This window comes from Rhineura floridana, chromosome 3, assembly GCF_030035675.1.
Source record: "Rhineura floridana isolate rRhiFlo1 chromosome 3, rRhiFlo1.hap2, whole genome shotgun sequence".
Classification (NCBI taxonomy): domain Eukaryota; kingdom Metazoa; phylum Chordata; class Lepidosauria; order Squamata; family Rhineuridae; genus Rhineura; species Rhineura floridana.
Window position 1 is genome coordinate 32,622,449 of NC_084482.1, and position 16,934 is coordinate 32,639,382.

At 39.8% G+C, this 16,934-nt stretch overlaps 1 protein-coding gene across 1 annotated transcript; it reads right to left on the reverse strand.

Annotated features, from left to right (window-relative positions):
- Window positions 1-3,472: 3,472 nt before the first annotated feature.
- LOC133379626 (transmembrane protease serine 12-like) lies at window positions 3,473-16,387 on the reverse strand. Its single transcript, XM_061615274.1, has 5 exons — window positions 16,250-16,387; window positions 13,093-13,294; window positions 11,242-11,507; window positions 5,305-5,447; window positions 3,473-4,128 (listed from the first exon to the last, which is right to left on the reverse strand). Exons 1-5 carry the CDS (start codon window positions 16,359-16,361, stop codon window positions 3,883-3,885), a joined length of 969 nt encoding a protein of 322 aa, XP_061471258.1. The 5' UTR covers window positions 16,362-16,387; the 3' UTR covers window positions 3,473-3,882.
- Between the last annotated feature and the right edge of the window lie 547 nt (window positions 16,388-16,934).

Here is a 16,934-nt window from a genome sequence, read left to right on the forward strand (position 1 = left end):
TAGAGAGAGAGAGAAGAGAGAGAGAGAGAGAAGAGAGAGAGAGAGAGAGAGAGAGAGAGAGAGAGAGAGAGAGAGAGAGAGAGAGAGAGAGAGAGAGAGAGAGAGAGAGAGAGAGAGAGATTTATTTACAAATATATGTCATTGTAATATTTAATTTACGTATGAGGCTAACAACCTATTAAATACAAATATGATTACCTTCACTTCAGGGAATAGGCCTCTAGTCAACCTGTTCCATATCCATTTTGGCCACCTGCATGCCTGCCTTTTTAACATGAAACAAAACTTTTGGGATCTGCATAACTGACGAAGCTTTATTTTACTTTTTGTATATTGGGTCGGTTTTAATATCATTTTTGGAATCCTAATGAAGGGTGCATTTTGAAGGAACACATTAATTATGCAATCTAATTCAACAGATGAGGCTTTTCATGACTTGGTGATGGGGAGACTTCCCTGTTGACGTTTTGCCTCCTACAGAGTTTGTTGTTGTCACCCCCCCGGCTGCCTACTCGCTCTCCCCCTCCCCACGAGACTCACCGGGCAGCTCTGCCCCATGGAACTGTGGCGGGCTGTTAAAGAAGCGGCGGCAGTAGCAGCATCACTGGCGCGGCAGGCGAGTTTGCAGCGCCTGCTCTCAGCCTCTTTAGCTGGGCTTGGCTGCGCAGCTAGCAAATCACCAGCTGCTGCCTGACGTTGCCGCGGGCTGGCGAGGCACGTTGGGGCCGCCCCCATCCTCTCCTCCCCTGTGAAACCCCAGCCAGGCACCATCTTGAGTGCTGGCACCGACGGCTCCTGCCCACAAGCGGCCACACACTCACCTCAGCTGCTCGCTTGGCCCGGCCTCGCCACGGCCGGCCCATAGAGTGGGCCACGGTGGCTGTGCAGCCCAAGCCGGGGGTAGTCTGAAACCTAGCTGCGAAGGTGGCATGCTGCTGCTGCTGCTGGGGGCCGGAATGGGGTTGCAGGCACAGAAGTGGCAGCAATCTGCATGCCCCCTTCGCCTTGGACTCATTTAGGGGTCCAGCAGCACACAGACCTCAGCCCCCCTCGTGATGGGACGGGGTGCTCTGGCAGCCCAAATTCAGATCACCAAGCACGGGGCCCCCAAAGCATGGGGCCCGGGGCAACTGCCCCACTTCCCAGTGCCTAGGGGCGGTACTGTATGTATTGAATGACAGGCCCTTTGAATAAACTGAATATGCTAATAATAATTTCTCAAAATCTGGTAAATCTGTGTGTTGAAGCTTTTATTTCTGGGTATTAAAAAAATGATTTATTCCCGACTTCCGGGAAGGGTGACTTAGCCTGTGCCTGCTTTTGAGACGGGCTCCTGCCTCAAAAGAAGCTTATTCAGATATATCAGTCAGGTTTTTTTTTTTTTGACTGATTAAACTTCTCCCGGGTAGGGAGAAACGAAGAGATTAACCTCAAAGCCTATTTTTGTTGGGACGACCAGGATCTCATTAATTTATGGGACGAGGTCCAGCCGACGAAGGTGGACGGATTTTCAACAACAAGCTCTATCTGATAAAGCGAACGTTCATCTTATCTTCTAAGAGAGAACGCACTAACAGGCAAGCACCCTTCTTTTCTAATATTTTTCTTTTACTTGACTTAAATTGTTGCTGTTTAAAAGAGATTTGCCAGATTGACTCGGTTTTTGACATCTCACTGGGGAGCCATAACTTCTCTCTGCTACTCACTAATTATAGCTTATCTCTGTTTTTGTTGCAAAAAGCTGTCCTGGATTAGCATTCTAAAGATATACACAGAAGAGGGATTTCTATTCCAGATTTTTATTTTGAAGAATATTATATTGTCTGAGACTACTCTCTTTTTGGTCTATTTTATTTTGACGAATCTGTTTCCTGACGACCGCCATTAATTGTTTCGATCCTGGGAACTGCATTTTGTTTACTTAAGCATGGAGAGATAAGGCTGTCTGCTCTGTTTATACTGTGATGTCACCAAGTTTGGAGTATTAACCCAATTGTTGCTGAAATAAGAAGTGGTTTTCCTATATTTTTCTTTTAAAATGGCAATTAAGAAAGTGGCTGAGAATCTGGAAATAACTATGTTTCAGAAAATAATGGATGAGATTGAGATAACGAAACAAAACCTGCGACAGGGTTGTAAGGAGCTGAAAATTGAATTGAGTAAAATGAAGCAGGAGATTAAAGATATAGGGGTCCCTGTGAGAGAGGTGACCCTGGAAGGGGTCCCTGTGAGAGAGGAGACCCCGGAGATTGGAACAAACGTGGAACAGGAAAAAGATTTGGAGTCTATGGACTTTAGAAACAAAATCTATTGTTTGGAGACACAGGAGATTAAAGACATAGGGGTCCTTGTGAGAGAGGAGGACCCTGGAGACTGGAACAGGGGTCCCTGTGAGAGAGGAGACCCTGGAGACTGGAACAGGGGTCCCTGTGAGAGAGGAGATCCCGGAGATTGGAACAAACGTGGAACAGGAACAAGATTTGGAGTCTATGGACTTTAGAAATAAAATCTATTGTTTGGAACTCAATGTTATCTCTGAAGAAATTAATGAAGATTCTAGAGATAAAGTTATCAATGGCATGGATAATCTTCTGGACTGGAATGATGTGATGGAGCCCAATATAGAGAAAATCTATGGAATTAACTCCAGCCATGTGACAATGGAAAAACTTTTAAGAGATGACCCAGTGTATTTTGAAAAAAAGAACAGAGATATGATTTTACAGCAGTATTTCAGCAACCTATTCAGAATGGATGGCAAGAAAATATTTGGGATAGAGGTAATTCCCATCAGACTCTTACTATATGACTATGGCTTTGACAGCAAGATTATTATGGAATACTGATAATGGAAGATTGGATATTGAAATTACTGGACTTAACAAGACTACTGAAGATGGAAGATGGAAAATGGAACTAATAGGGATAATAGAACAATGGCTACTGAAATTACTGAACCTAACAGATTCTGATGTGATGGATTAATTGAAATGTTTATTTTGACTATGGTTATGACAATAAGATTATCATAATTAGTAATGAGATGGATTAATCGATATGCTTATCTGGAAAAAAAAATTGATAGATATATTTCTTAAAGAATTGAAACCTCTCTTTGACTTTTTGTGGAAAGAATAAAGTAATGTTTATGAGATTTGATGATTAAGTAAGATAACTACTGGAGGAAAGTGATTTTATAATATGACTTAAGAGACAGGATTGTTATATATTATAGACTTATAACTGATTTGATCTTTGACAAATGGGAAGTCAATATTTTACTCTTTATTTTTTATTTTTGTTTTTTTTTTCTTTTCTTTTTTTGTTTAACTATTTTTGATTTTGTTTTTTGTCTTTGAATGTTTTATGATTTCGTCTTGTATGTTTTATGAAAATCTGAATAAAAATTATTGAAAAAAAAAAAAATGATTTATTCCCAAAATAAGCTTTATTTTAAAAATGTTATGGCAACATTTAGCATTTGTCATGTACACGGTTTCTCTACATCCCAGCAGACAATAAAGGGTTATTTCAGGGGAGCAAATAATAAAATTACAAAGCAGATTGTTTAAAAATTTCACTAAATATCTTTTGTTACAACAAGGAAAAAAAGGTATCTATTTGAGCAGAAGGGGAAAGGTTATTTTTGCAAATTCTCTTTCTCCTGCAGCCCTTCGTGTTCCTTTTCTTCTGAAGCACATGTGAGGGACTACAAAGGGAAGGGGAAAATAAATTAAAACCACTCTCCCACTCCCCATTCTGCTTACGGAAGCCTTTGCTGCACCAAAGGCCTTCAATCAATGGAGGGACACAATTGGATACAATCCAGTAAGTTTAAAAAGAATCAGATATTGTTTCAGTACAATAAGATACTTTGCCTCTTCATAGAAGACTGTGGAAGATTAAGCACCCTGCAGTCAAAAAGATGAGAGCACATGGAATGTTCATAATGATGGTTTTGTCAAACAGAATAGCTTGTGATTTTATCCAGCTCCTGTAACGAGCTGTACGTATATAGACTCCTGGAAGTTTTGGTTGGCCACAGCCAAGGCCAAAGCTGGTGATTCCTATCAGGTAATATTTGGTGGCATCTGGAAAATAGCACATAAGAGGTCCACCACTGTCTCCCTGGAATACGAAAAATAAAGACAAGTTGAGTGTTGCTTATGGTATTCTTAAGGTTTAGGCTGCAGAGAGATTGTGGTCCAAGGTTTAGGCTGCAGAGAGATTGTGGTCCAATCAGTCTTGAGTTATGCCTCTCATAAATTGTAAAAAGAAATACTGTTTTCTTTGAAATACAGATGAATTTGCAGTACCCTGCACTGAGTAATCTGAGTTGAACTACAGTGCAGGCACATAGGTAATTTGCAAAACCGGTTCAAAACCTTACCCTCTATTTCCAAATTGCCTGATTTGGCTAGAAGTAAAGCGATCCAAGTGAGATGAATAGAAAAAAAAATATCCTGACCACTTTTACCTCCCACCCCTCAGTTGCCTATTACAGTCCTCACTTAGGGCCTAAATTTTAGATTGACAGCACATTTTTATTTAACAATGGTAAAATTGATTGTGTTTGTTTTAATATATTTTTTAATTGTCAGAGGTGTTTTTAGGCTTTATGGATTATATTTGTTTTTAATTGGCTATGCAAGTTTCTTTGGGTCACCTGGTGAGAAAAACAACCCATAAATATAAATAACAACAAAATTTATATGTCACTTGAAAGACAATTAAAACAGCAATAAAAGAGATTAAACACATCAGCTACAACATGTCTGGATAGGCTTGCCTAAACATAAATGTTTTAAACAGGTGCCTCAAAGAATACAGTGATGGCACCTGTCTGATGTCAATAGGCAGGGAGTTCCAAAGTGTAGGTGCTGCCACAATAAAAACAATTTCTTATAAGTGCAAAACAAGAATTATGTGGCAACTGTAATAGTGCTAGAAATAGTGATTTTCAATTACAACTTGAATTTGTGTATAATTTGTACATCCCTTTCAATTTGTGTGAAAGTATTAAAATTATGGTATTGCTTCACTTTTACTGTGATATCCTTTATGTCTATTTTATCACATGAAGTGGCATATACCAATTTCTATGCTATGGTTGCATATTCCTTATGAAGTTTTACATAATCTTCATAATACAAGCAGATTAGTATCATTTTAACTCAGAATTGAGAGAATGTTGTGGATCTCCTAACTGCTTTAGTGCTACTGTTATTTATTAACGGAAAACACAACTTGACCTCGCAGCCGTATGATAGTGTTTTATGTTTTAAAATGGCATCACCATTTTACCTGACAACTATCAACACCTCCACCTTCAGAGCCAGCACAAAGCATCTCTTCTTTTATTACCCCTCCATACCAGTCATATCTATTACAGAGCTGTATTGGAATAATGTCTACTTCTGCTTCTTGTAATACATCTCTGCTTCTACCTGTAATTAAACAAGACAAAGCTGAAAGTGTGCTTATTTTTGTTTAATGTTATCTAATGTACAAAGGAATATACAAAACTGCTAGATATTGGCAACACTTGGGCAGGTGCAGTTTTCCTAAACCTAATGCACCAGGCCAGCAGCTCCTGTGCAAACTAGAGAATCTATATTAGTTGCCAAAATAAGACTTAAGAATTATTCCAACATCTTGAGATTGTGGCAAATACTATTTGGCAGTTAACACAGACTCTACGTGCATATGAAGCTTAGAATACAGTGCCCTTTATCCTTGAATGTGCTGCATCCCTTGTCTTGTTTCCAGTGGTACAACCTTAAAGTGAGTAGTCAGTGTGACTGTGTGAAAAGGAGTTCAAACATTACTGTCAGGTGGGACTAAATCCCAGCATTGCATTAAGCTTTTGGGGAGGATGCCTATACCAGTTTTTTAAGCAGTAAAATATAACAAGATAACTATGCCATCAAATGTGCTCTAAGCTCGATGGCAAGCCTGTTTGTAGCCTGGACTCTAAGCACTGCAAATCTTTAATTGAGGGCTGATCTGAAATATTTTAATAACAATATGCAAAAAAGTTAAATGCAGGCTGCTTTTCCCCAGAGGGATTTCTGACATAGATGAGGCAAAGAATACCATTTTATTCATGATGGGAGAAAGCAGTAGCACATCTTTTTCACTTTCCAAAAAGTTAAAAGTTAGCAATGGTAACAAAAATCTGGCAGGCTTCAATGTACAGCAGATGTACATAAACACATATACAGTTCTCGTTCTGATTAAATTTCTATTCTTTTGTGGAAAATTTTACTATGTTGGCCATTTTACTTTTACAATAAAGGCACAAGATAGGACAAACATTCTAGTCTAGGCAATAGATTGGCTAATAGGCAAAAAACCTTGCGGGTTAAGAATGTACCTATAGCCAACCTATAGTAACCTATAACCTGGCTCAGCCAAAAGGGGTTTTTCAGGCACCCACGCAGCTCCTCTCAAAGCACTATGCAAGGTAATATTTTGAAAAGGACATCTGAAGACAAACAGAAAACCCTGCACAATAAACTATGCAATTAAAGAAAAATTATGCAAATAATTAAATGTGCAGTTTGTGCAGATCTCAGAATGCTGTTTTTCTTCATCATGGATTGCCAGAGGAAAGGATTTCATTTTAATTTTTTTAGCACCAAGTACAGATACCCCTTATTATAGGATATTTTCCTTTGATTAACAAAAATATTTAATATACTTTCCAACTCTGTGAGAACTGCAAGACTGTTCCTCCAATTCAAACCAACTCAATAAAATTATTCTTAAATCTACACCAGTATCCAAACATCCCAGCATTCCCCAGAGTTGGAGAGTATCTTCTATATACATTTTGGCATGGCATTCAGGAAATCTCCAGATCTTATTTCTGTAGATTTAAATGGAGTTGTGCTGTGAATTGTATTGTTATGTACACTTATGCTGAATTGTATAGTTGTTGTTTGTACATTGACTGACCACTGAAGAAGACTTGGTCAATGATATTGTATTGCAGGAGGTGTTTTTGTATATACTGGTTATATTTATTCTTGCTCATCCAGCTATGACAGATGTGTACATGTTTATTCACATGTTTTTCATTTTTACAAAGCATCCACATCCATATCATAGGCAGTTTTGAGTCTGATTTTTTGGTTCCCAATTCATTGTTTCCCCAAATTCCAGTTTGTTGGATCACAATTTTAGGGTTCCCAGGCGAGAAGCATCCCAAACCATGAGATTTCAGGGGTGGGCCTGAGTGATGTCACAGGAGCAGGCCTGAGTGATATCACAGGGGCGGGCCCTAGTGATGTCATTAAACATGATACATTAAGCACCACAGCTGCTTGGAGCATACAATTCAAAGAAAAACATTTCTCTGCTTGGAAATTGAGATAGAAAATCTTAACAATGAGGGTATTCCCAGGTCCAGCTGAAGTGATAGAATTATTCCTTCTCACTTGTTTAGGGAGCCTGGGTAGGGAACATTTAATGTAGCCTACTTGCTTCTGCAAGAAGGGTTAAAGTGCCGCCAGGCCAGGCCATTGTCCAGAAGACCATTGTAGGAAGAAGGGAACCTAGGATTGTGGAGATCAGAAGGGAGCACTCAGGAGTAAAAATGGATAACCCTGAAGGCTGCAATTCTAAACATGCTTAGTAAGAGACTAAGCCCCATAGAACTCAACAGGACTTACTTCTGAGTAGATATGGTTTGGATTGTGCTGTTGGTAAGGCTTGACTAGGGGTCCTCTGCAAAGATATCAAAATTCAAGCAGGGTTGGCAACCCCCTGCCTGGAATGTCCACTATTGGGCAAAAAACAAACTGTCATACAACCCACAAGGTGCATAATCAGTAGGTTTAAGGGGGTTGAGGTGAGCACATAGAACCACTTTCTTGCTTCTATGGATGTAAGGGAGTGAGATTAAAGGTTATGAAACGCAAATAGGAAAAGAAAAACAAAAAAAGTGATTTCCTAAATGCAGTACCATACCAACCACAACAAGATTCCTATGAGTAAGACAGAACACTCTGCATCCCCCAGCCAGTTAGGATTCCTAACCAAAACCAAAACTAAAAAAATCCTGGCAGCCAGTCAGCCAAGGTCACAGAAATCCCCATGCAGCACAACCTGACCCTGCAGCTACAGTTAATGCAGAATGCTGTGGCACGATTGCTGACATGAGTGACACAGCATCAGCACATAGTATCTCTCTGCTCTGAAAGCTGCACTGGTTGCTGATTTGCTACCAGGCCAAGTTCAAGGTGTGCTTTCCATGTTACGGGTGCCACATAGTATTTGCTCTGCTCTTGTAAGAAATCGATCCTTTAGCGTGGCAGTACCTATGCTTTGGTACACCCTGCTATTGACATTAGGCAGGCACTTCCACTGTGCTCTTTTCAGCAACTGCTAAAAACAGTTTGTTTAGGTAAGCCTACCCAGGCATATAGAAGCTATTTTTTCTGTTTTTAACTCACTGTTGGTTTTATTATCTTGAATGTTTTTAAATACCTGTCTTTGACTGTTTTTGCAAATAATTTTATTGTTTTAATTTCTTCTGTAAACCGCTTTGAGATTTTTTTTACAATAAAGCTGTATATAAATGTTGCAAATAAAATACATAAATAAATTTTGGAGTCACTATGGCCCTTGGGTCTCTTTCCACTTTTAGGAACAAAGGAAACTGCCTTATACCAACACAGGCCATTTGGTACCATCTAGCCCAGTACTGATGACATGGACTAGCATTGGCTCTCCAGGATTCCAGGCAATAATCTTTTCCAAAGATTTTAAGTTTGGACCTTTGTATACAAAGCATATGCACTACCACTGAGCTATAGCCTTCCCATTTTAAAAAAAGTATCTTTTAAAATGATTCTTTTCAATTCACTAATGAATGCACAGCATACCTAGAGCAGATCCACACCATGCATTTAAAGCACATTCAACACACATTTGAAGCATGTGAATCACACCACAGAATCATGGGAACTGCAGTTTGTTAAGGGTGGTGGGAACTATAACTGAGGGGAAAACTACACTTCCCATGATCTTGTGGGGGAAGTCATTTGCTTTAAATGAGAGTTGGATGTACTTTAAATGTATTGTGTGGATCGACTTCATAAACTTTGCCTGCATATAAATCATTTTAATTAATTTTTTTAAATGGAAAGCTATAAAGTTGGCTGGGTGATCATGGCTACTCACCATCTCTCAGCCTAATCTGCCCCTTACGATAAAAGCAACAGAGGGGAACCATGACCACCCCAAGGAAGAAGGGCACACTTAAAATGTAGAGGAAATAATGTACAGCCATAGTGTGAAATCAGATACATATCAAGACATAGTATGAAGAAGTATTTGTATAAGCGTGACTATCAAAGATGTTTATTATTTACACAACCTATAAATATATTTACAGTGCAATCCTATGCATGTTTACTCAGAAACAAGTCCCAATGTATTCAATGGAGCTTACTCAAACAGGGAAGTGTGCACATAACTGCAACCTCACCCAACCCACAATTCAGAATCATGCCACTTTAAGCTGCTTTGCAACTGTTTAATACTTGTTTTTATGGTTATTGAATTTTAAAGGGATTTATTTCTTATGAGCTGCCTTGGTTTCCAGTCGGCAACCCTACTTCACAGGGATGTTGGAAAGACTCCATATGCACACACTGGACATGTAAAATGCATGCACCCTATATAATAGTTTATTGTCAAAACTAGTTGGCCACTGCAGAACAATTAAAAAAAATAAAATCAGTATTAGCTTCCTATGTAATAAAAGCAGTGACACCTAAGTAAACCTTGCCTAACTGCTTTAAAAAATAGGATTGGAGAGGGAGAAAAAGATTTACAACACAAACACAATCCTTTGCTATGTTCACTCAAAAGTTCCATTGATTTACAGCACAATGTCTACGTGAAAGTAAGTCCTATTGAATTCAATGGGGTTTACACACGGTATATGGGATGAACATTGCAGCTTTACTCACAGAAAAGTGAATATAGAATAAAAGCTTCATACTGGGAAGTTTTTCAAATCGCTGCCCTCTTCAACATCCCAGGAAAATTTAAACTTGTTTGACCTCCATATAATTAGAAAAGCGTAACACATTGCAATGGCATTAAGATCTCCTGCACACAACAGAGAAAAACATTTGCTATTGATGAAAGCTATAGAGATTTTCAGACAAGCAGGAAAAAGGTTTTCTAGCCTTGCCTGGAGGTCAACAAATCCCGTGTCAATCATAACCCTGAGGTCACTTATTGGCTATAAACCTCACAGAATTATAATGCCCAGAAGAGGGGCTGGCTGACAAACCACTCTGGCCACTGAAGCTCTGTCAGGGAAATAGGAGTCTCCAAACCACTCTGGCCACTGGAGCTCTGTCAGGGAAATAGGAGTCTCCAAACAACTCTCAGCACCCTTCACAAACTACACTTCCCAGGATTCTTTGAGGGAAGCTATGGCTGTCTAAAGTGGAATAAAAGCCTGGCATGGGTGCCAAGCCAAACAGCTGTGAGTCTGGCTTTTAGAACACTGACAGGTGGTTTTTACTAAGCATGCTTGTGCTTATCAATGTTAAATTTCTTACATTAATTAAAAATCAGCCAGGCATGTTTCACTTTTAAGCTGCAGAAGATGAAGGTCAGACTGTGGGGCAAGGTAAGTAATAGGATTACAGGTACTCTGTGAACATGGCTGATTTTTAATTCATTTCAACAAATTATGAGAACACTGACAGAAAAAAGTCCAACAGGGGGTCTGGATTTCCCCCCTCCTTTTACACTCTGAACTCTCGATTCTCTCTAAGTGTGTATCACCATGATAACTTAAGAGGGTTGTTAAGCAAGCATTTTGTAAGGCTTTGTTTTGATATAAGCTTATGGGAAACAGCAGAATGGCATGGAGGGTATTTTCAATTTAACATTGTGGAATGCGAAAAATCCATGCTGACTATAGTATACAGCCACTTTTGTGGCTGTATACTTTTCTGTGTATATTTTTGTGAGGGGGTCATGTTCCCATTTTGACAGGTCCTTTAAGCTCTATTTTTAGTTAGCTGCACTACTTTCTAAAGCTAAGGTCCTCCCACTGAAGGGGCCAAGCATTTGCATAGCCTTACCTTCTAAGCAAACTACTCCTACATCACTTCCATCCACTGCAAATAACGAACATGCAGGTTAAATCCAAGTTTACTTTCTCACTCTTAGCAATAGATACATTTAAAAGAAAAAGTAAAGATTCACCTTTCTCCAGTGTTTTTCCCCAACCACTTATGTAACATGGGGTGTCGTCAGCCACATGAAGAGGAGTGTCAGGCAAGCAGATGGGCTGAATATACTCATTGAATTTGATAGAGTCCACTGTTTTAAACAACGCAACATCATTCTCAAAGGTGTCCTTGTTGAAATCAGAATGGATAATAATAGCCCTGACCCGGCTCTTCACAGTATGAGGCTGGTATCTATAAAGATGATGCATTCCCATCACAGCCCTCCAGTACTCGGCGTCCCTAGAATAAAATCCTTTGTGGAGTCAATGGTTACTATAGAACTACATCTTCATAGACTTGAGAGTTGTCTCTTGCTTCACACCCTGTGCAAAACCAATAGCATTGAACCAGACTCTGATCCAACGACGAGAGGATGGTTGAGATTGTTCCAGATAATAAGAACAACATAACAAGTAAAAACATACTATGTCCCGACAGTCAGATATATGGAGTACCATGTCTCAAAACAAGCTCATAACATATTATTAACAATAATTCAATTTCATTTCAAGAATTCCCCTCAAACCAACTTGGAATCTCATCATGATACAATCATCAGTAAATACTAAAATATTGTAAGTAGTTTTCCTATCTGAGCCATTCAGTAAACAATTGATTTTATTGTGCCAATTATTTATGAAAATTCTACTCAGAATCAGAGAAAGATTATCTCTGTGGAAATGGGAAAAAGGAAAGCAAGACAGGACATAATGTGGACAATTGTCCACTGAATCAGCACTGTAAATATTAAGGCCCATATTCAAAAACTGCTTAAATAATCACGGCGTGAAGAGATGTGAAGGCCTGAGAGGGAAAAACAAGACAAATGGGAGGAAATCAATTTTTTCTGAATTTCTCCAGTTTTTTTCCTGAAAAAATTAGAAAAAACAGGGTAAAACACAAAACACCCCCCAATGTTTCTGGATTTTTTCCTGGACCTTCACATCTCTACTCAAGGTCACATTCACCCTTGGCCAACCCTCTAGGGCAGCCTTTCCCAACCAGTGTGCCTCCAGATGTTGTTGGACCACAACTCCCATCAGCCTCAGCCAGCATTGCCAATGGTCAGGAAAGATGGGAATTGTGGTCCAACAACATCTGGAGGCACACTGCTTGGGAAAGGCTGCTCTAGGGGAAGCACACCAGCGTAGGTGTGGTCACCCCCATACTCTTGCATGTACACACATCCACATCCACAAACTCACCCACCCCAGTTGATCTATGCAGATCAGATGAGGAGGTTTAGTGACTCCTCTCTGCTCATTAAATGATCAATCTAATGACCGGGGGGGGGGGGAGGACGACACTGGGCTCCATCCATCTTTTTCCTGCTGCCACCAAAAATCAGTGCAGTCTTTGAGGAGGACATCAGGCCTACAGGGAGTTAATCACCCAAGGTATAAAGCCAGTTTTATTTTTGATTCCCTTCCTAATGGTCAATACATAATGGCTTCTGCACACTGGGTCAACATTTTCACTGCACCGTCTCCCCAATATCCCATGCCTGGTCAGTCACTATCAGCTCAGACCCCTTCAGACAGCATTTCTGCAGTGCTTCCCACAGCCTTCCCTACTAAATTGTCATTTGAGGAGGTTTTTCCCAGGTGAAAGGTGACAGACGTCACAAATAAAGGCTATAACTTTCTAAATGGTACCTTTCCAATCTACCCTGACAAACCAGTTCAGGAGGACAAGATAGATTCACACAAAATGTGTAAGCATTGAATGTTTTATAGATTTTCAAATTCAGTCAATGCATTTGTATCAAAATATTTTCTTTCACCTAAAATTGATAGGAAAATGTTTTGAATTAAAAGATACATACGTCCACTTTTTAATGCAATGTGCTGCTGTCAGCACTGAGTTGTGGTTAATTAAAGATCCACCACACGTATGCTGATATCCTACACCAGAGTGGTAAACTTGAAGACTAACTTGCCAAGGCCATGCTCCAAGCTGAGCATCATGTCCACCTACAATCCGATTCCCTGTTGCTATCTCATCCACAACAGGCCTTGTCCCGCATTCTAGAAAAAAAAAAACAGTCATACTGGTGATATGCAATGTTTGTAAGTGTCTCATAAAATACAGCTGGCATTCAGACAAGGAAATGGCAAAGGCACAATATACTTGTCACTGAAGAAGTAAGATATTTGACTACATTTCTTTTAAGTACTGCTAAAGCACTTTAAAGACTGGTCTAAACTTTAAGATCTTGCTTAAGTGGAAAAGCTTGTAATGGTATGCAATTATAAAAACTCCAGTATTTGATTGAACGAGAAAGGATTTGTATGATTTAAATTGAACTGATAGTAGTATAAATAATTTAATGAAAAAGTTTACTAAATTGATAAAATAATTGTTTTTTTTTAGTTTAGATATTTAGGATAGGTAAGCAATCAAGAACAGCTAGAGCCATAGAGATAAGGAAAGGTAAAAATATTAAAGAGAGAGATTTGGTAAAAAAAAAAAGGAGTTGAATTAAAAAACTTCCAGGATAATATATGTAAAAAGTGAGATTATTAATATGTAAAAGTAAAAACCATTTAAAAACTAATGCAAAATGAAGTCAGTATAATAGAAATTGAGACCAATTTATTATAACTAAAAAAGGCAAAATTACAGAGGAACGTTAGGAGACAGGATGACATAAGAATTGCATTTGTTGTTATTGACATGTGCCTTTAAGTCGATTATGACTTATGGCGACCCTATGAATCAGCGACCTCCAACAGCATCTGTTACAAACCACACTGTTCATCTCTGGTTCAGCCTTCCTCTTTTTCTACTCCCTTCTGTTTTCCCCAGCATTATTGTATTTTCTAGTGAATCATGTCTTCTTATTATGTGTCCACAGTATGATAACCTCAGTTTCATCATTTTAGCTTCTAGTGATAGTTCTAGTTTATTTGTTCTAACACTCAATTATTTGTCTTTTTTGTAGTCCATGGTATGAGCAAAACTCTCCTCCAACACCACATTTCAAATTAGTTGATTTTTCTCTTATCCACTTTTTTCACTGTCCAACTTTCACATCCATACATAGAGATTGGGAATACCATGGTCTGAATGATCCTGACTTCAGTGTTCAGTGATACATCTTTGCATTATCTTTGCATGTGAGGACCTTTCCTAGTTCTCTCATAGCTGCCCTCCCGAGTCCTAGCCTTCTTCTGATTTCTTGACTATTGTCTCCATTTTGGTTAATGCTAAATTACTTAAAACAGAGAGGGGCGGAATAACTATATTACGTTATTTGAACAAACAAACAAATAAGAGCAAGAAAAAAGAACATTAAAATTGTCAGAAAAAGCTGAAGGGCAAGATTAAATGTTGTATATATATGAATGGCTTGTCTATGACAGGGGCTGATTTTACAGGAACCATACAAATATATGCAACTTACAGAATGCCATCTAAATATGCAAAGGAGAAGAAATTACCTAGAGATATTTTGATCCAATTCCAAAATACCGCTATCAGAGACCAGATTATGAGAATATTTAGAGGAAGAATCAATAATAAATCAGTGTTGGTTTTAGCTGACTTACCTTTGATTACTTTGAAAATAAAAAATTATAAAAGTTTGACAGATATCTTAAGATAGGAAGGATCAAGTACAAAGGGAATATAGTTGTTGGTCTCTCAGTTTTTAACCAACAGAATTGGTGATAATTAATTAAAAAAAAGTTAAAGAACAACTTTAGGAGATATATTCAAAGGAAGATTAAGAGATAGGAGATTAATTTATTGAAGAGTGAGTTGCACTTTTGCATTTTTCTGTTTTTTTTAAACTTACTGAATAAAAATTCAATTAAATTGCATATTGTGCAATGACTTAATTCTAGATTTAATTCTAGCATGAAGAGATAAAGAGCAAACAGGTCTTTGAAATTTATGTAGATTTACTATAAAAACACATCTGATAAACATCAGAAACATGGAGAATATAAAAGTAGGTCAAGCTTTCTTCATTATTTGAGGTGAAAATTAGAGGGGTGGCTATCTGAATTGCTAGCAACATAACACTTGAGGTATAGGAAACTATATATTTTTTTGCTGAAAAGGAAAAGATATGTTAGTATCTATATGCCCCCAATCACAGCCAGTAGCATAGTGGCAAATTCAGAAGTGGAGGATCCCTTCATGATAGTCACACACCTTCCTTTCCCCCCCCTTTTGAGTTGAGGATGAGATTGTTAATGCCTTCTCTCACAAGAACAGATGCCCCTAGGAGCCAACAAGCATGAAATGGAAAAATGTTAGCTACTGAAAAGAGTCTTCTCAGAGGCTGACTCACCTGTCTTTTTAGTGACTAACATACTCCCCTTTCATGCTAATTGGCTCATAGGATGCTAGAGACATAGTGACCCTGTTCTCCAAGTAGTAAAGACACCCCCCTCCCTAACTACACCCATGATCACAGCCAAGAATGGTGTAAACTCCATGCAGGCTTAAGCCCTAGCCTAGGACCTTTGCCTTCGGGACCTAACTGCCACCAGGTACTGCAGCCAGGAGACAGGGAGAATCTGCCTAAACGAATTCTCACAACAGATCCACGTACCTCGACCTCCACTCAAAACAGTAGGCGGGTGGTCAGAAATCCGATGCCTGCTTACTTGAGGAAAGATCCCAATCAACCTCAGGAGGAGGATGGACTTCCGACAGAAACTGCGAGGATCCCACCACCCAGCCCCCTCTAAGATGCGTTTACTACCTTCGCTCCACGTGGGTAGCTCTTGCCAGAGAAGGGTGCAGTTGAGCCTTGCGCATTCCACCCCTGCGCTGGAAGGGCTGTCGGGTCTAGCTCTTTGGAGGAGTATTCCCCCTCCAACCCCGGGAAGTGTACTCCACACGCAGGCGCAGTTCCTTCCCCACCCTTGGCGGCGTGAAGGAACCTACCCGTAGCACCCTTCTTCGACGCTTGTAGCCGGTACGGGACGTCCAGCGCACCGAAATGGGCAGGGTGAAGCCGGGCTCACCTTGTGTGGGAATCACAGAGGATAGGGCTTTGGGTGGGGCTTCGCTCAACAGCACAAGCAGCGCAAATAAGGAAGCAGCTCCGGGGAAAACTGTCCCTCGTAGAAGAACCATGGCGGACAGCTCTTCTTCGTACTGACCGCGTGCGCGCGCAAGAGAGTGACGCTAAGCAGCACGTGATGGAGTAGAAGATGGTCAGGCGCGCGCAGCACTGAGATGGGGGAAGGGCAGGATCTTCCAAGTTCTGTCAGGAAGAAGGTCCCTTTGCTTAATGCCGTGGTTTGAGCAGCGGAGGTGTGTACACGGTCTCTCTCGCTCATCTGAATCCGTGAAGCTGGATAAGTTGCACAGTAGTTAAGCAAGGATTCCCCCCCCCATTGATTGCTGAGTTAGACTAAACGACATTTCTATGCCTCTTTTTGGGGGGTGGGGAAGGGCCATAGCTCCGTGGTGGAGCATCCGCTTTGCATGCAGAAGGTTCCATGTTCAATCCCTGGCACCTCTAGGAACAGCTAGGAGGGATGTCCTGCCTGAACCTCTGCAGAGGCACTGCTAGTCAAAAGAAGTAGTCCTGTCATCTTTTCTGTACCCTGGTGGTGTTCTTTGCTTTTTCTTTATCTTAACCATTTAAGCCCCTCCCCGCATTTCCTTTCCTTTATCTTTGTAATGTATGTGAAATTTGCCCTG

What these genes read in the sequence shown, in the direction of transcription:
- LOC133379626 (XM_061615274.1), bottom strand. Translation starts at nt 16,361, where the DNA reads ATGGTTCTTCTACGAGGGACAGTTTTCCCCGGAGCTGCTTCCTTATTT. An exon ending in GGGAAAAACACTGGAGAAAG is followed by an intron (nt 5,448 to 11,241) that starts GTGAATCTTTAC and finishes GTTTAATTACAG; the next exon opens with GTAGAAGCAGAGATGTATTA. An exon ending in GAGGTGTTGATAGTTGTCAG is followed by an intron (nt 4,129 to 5,304) that starts GTAAAATGGTGA and finishes TTCGTATTCCAG; the next exon opens with GGAGACAGTGGTGGACCTCT.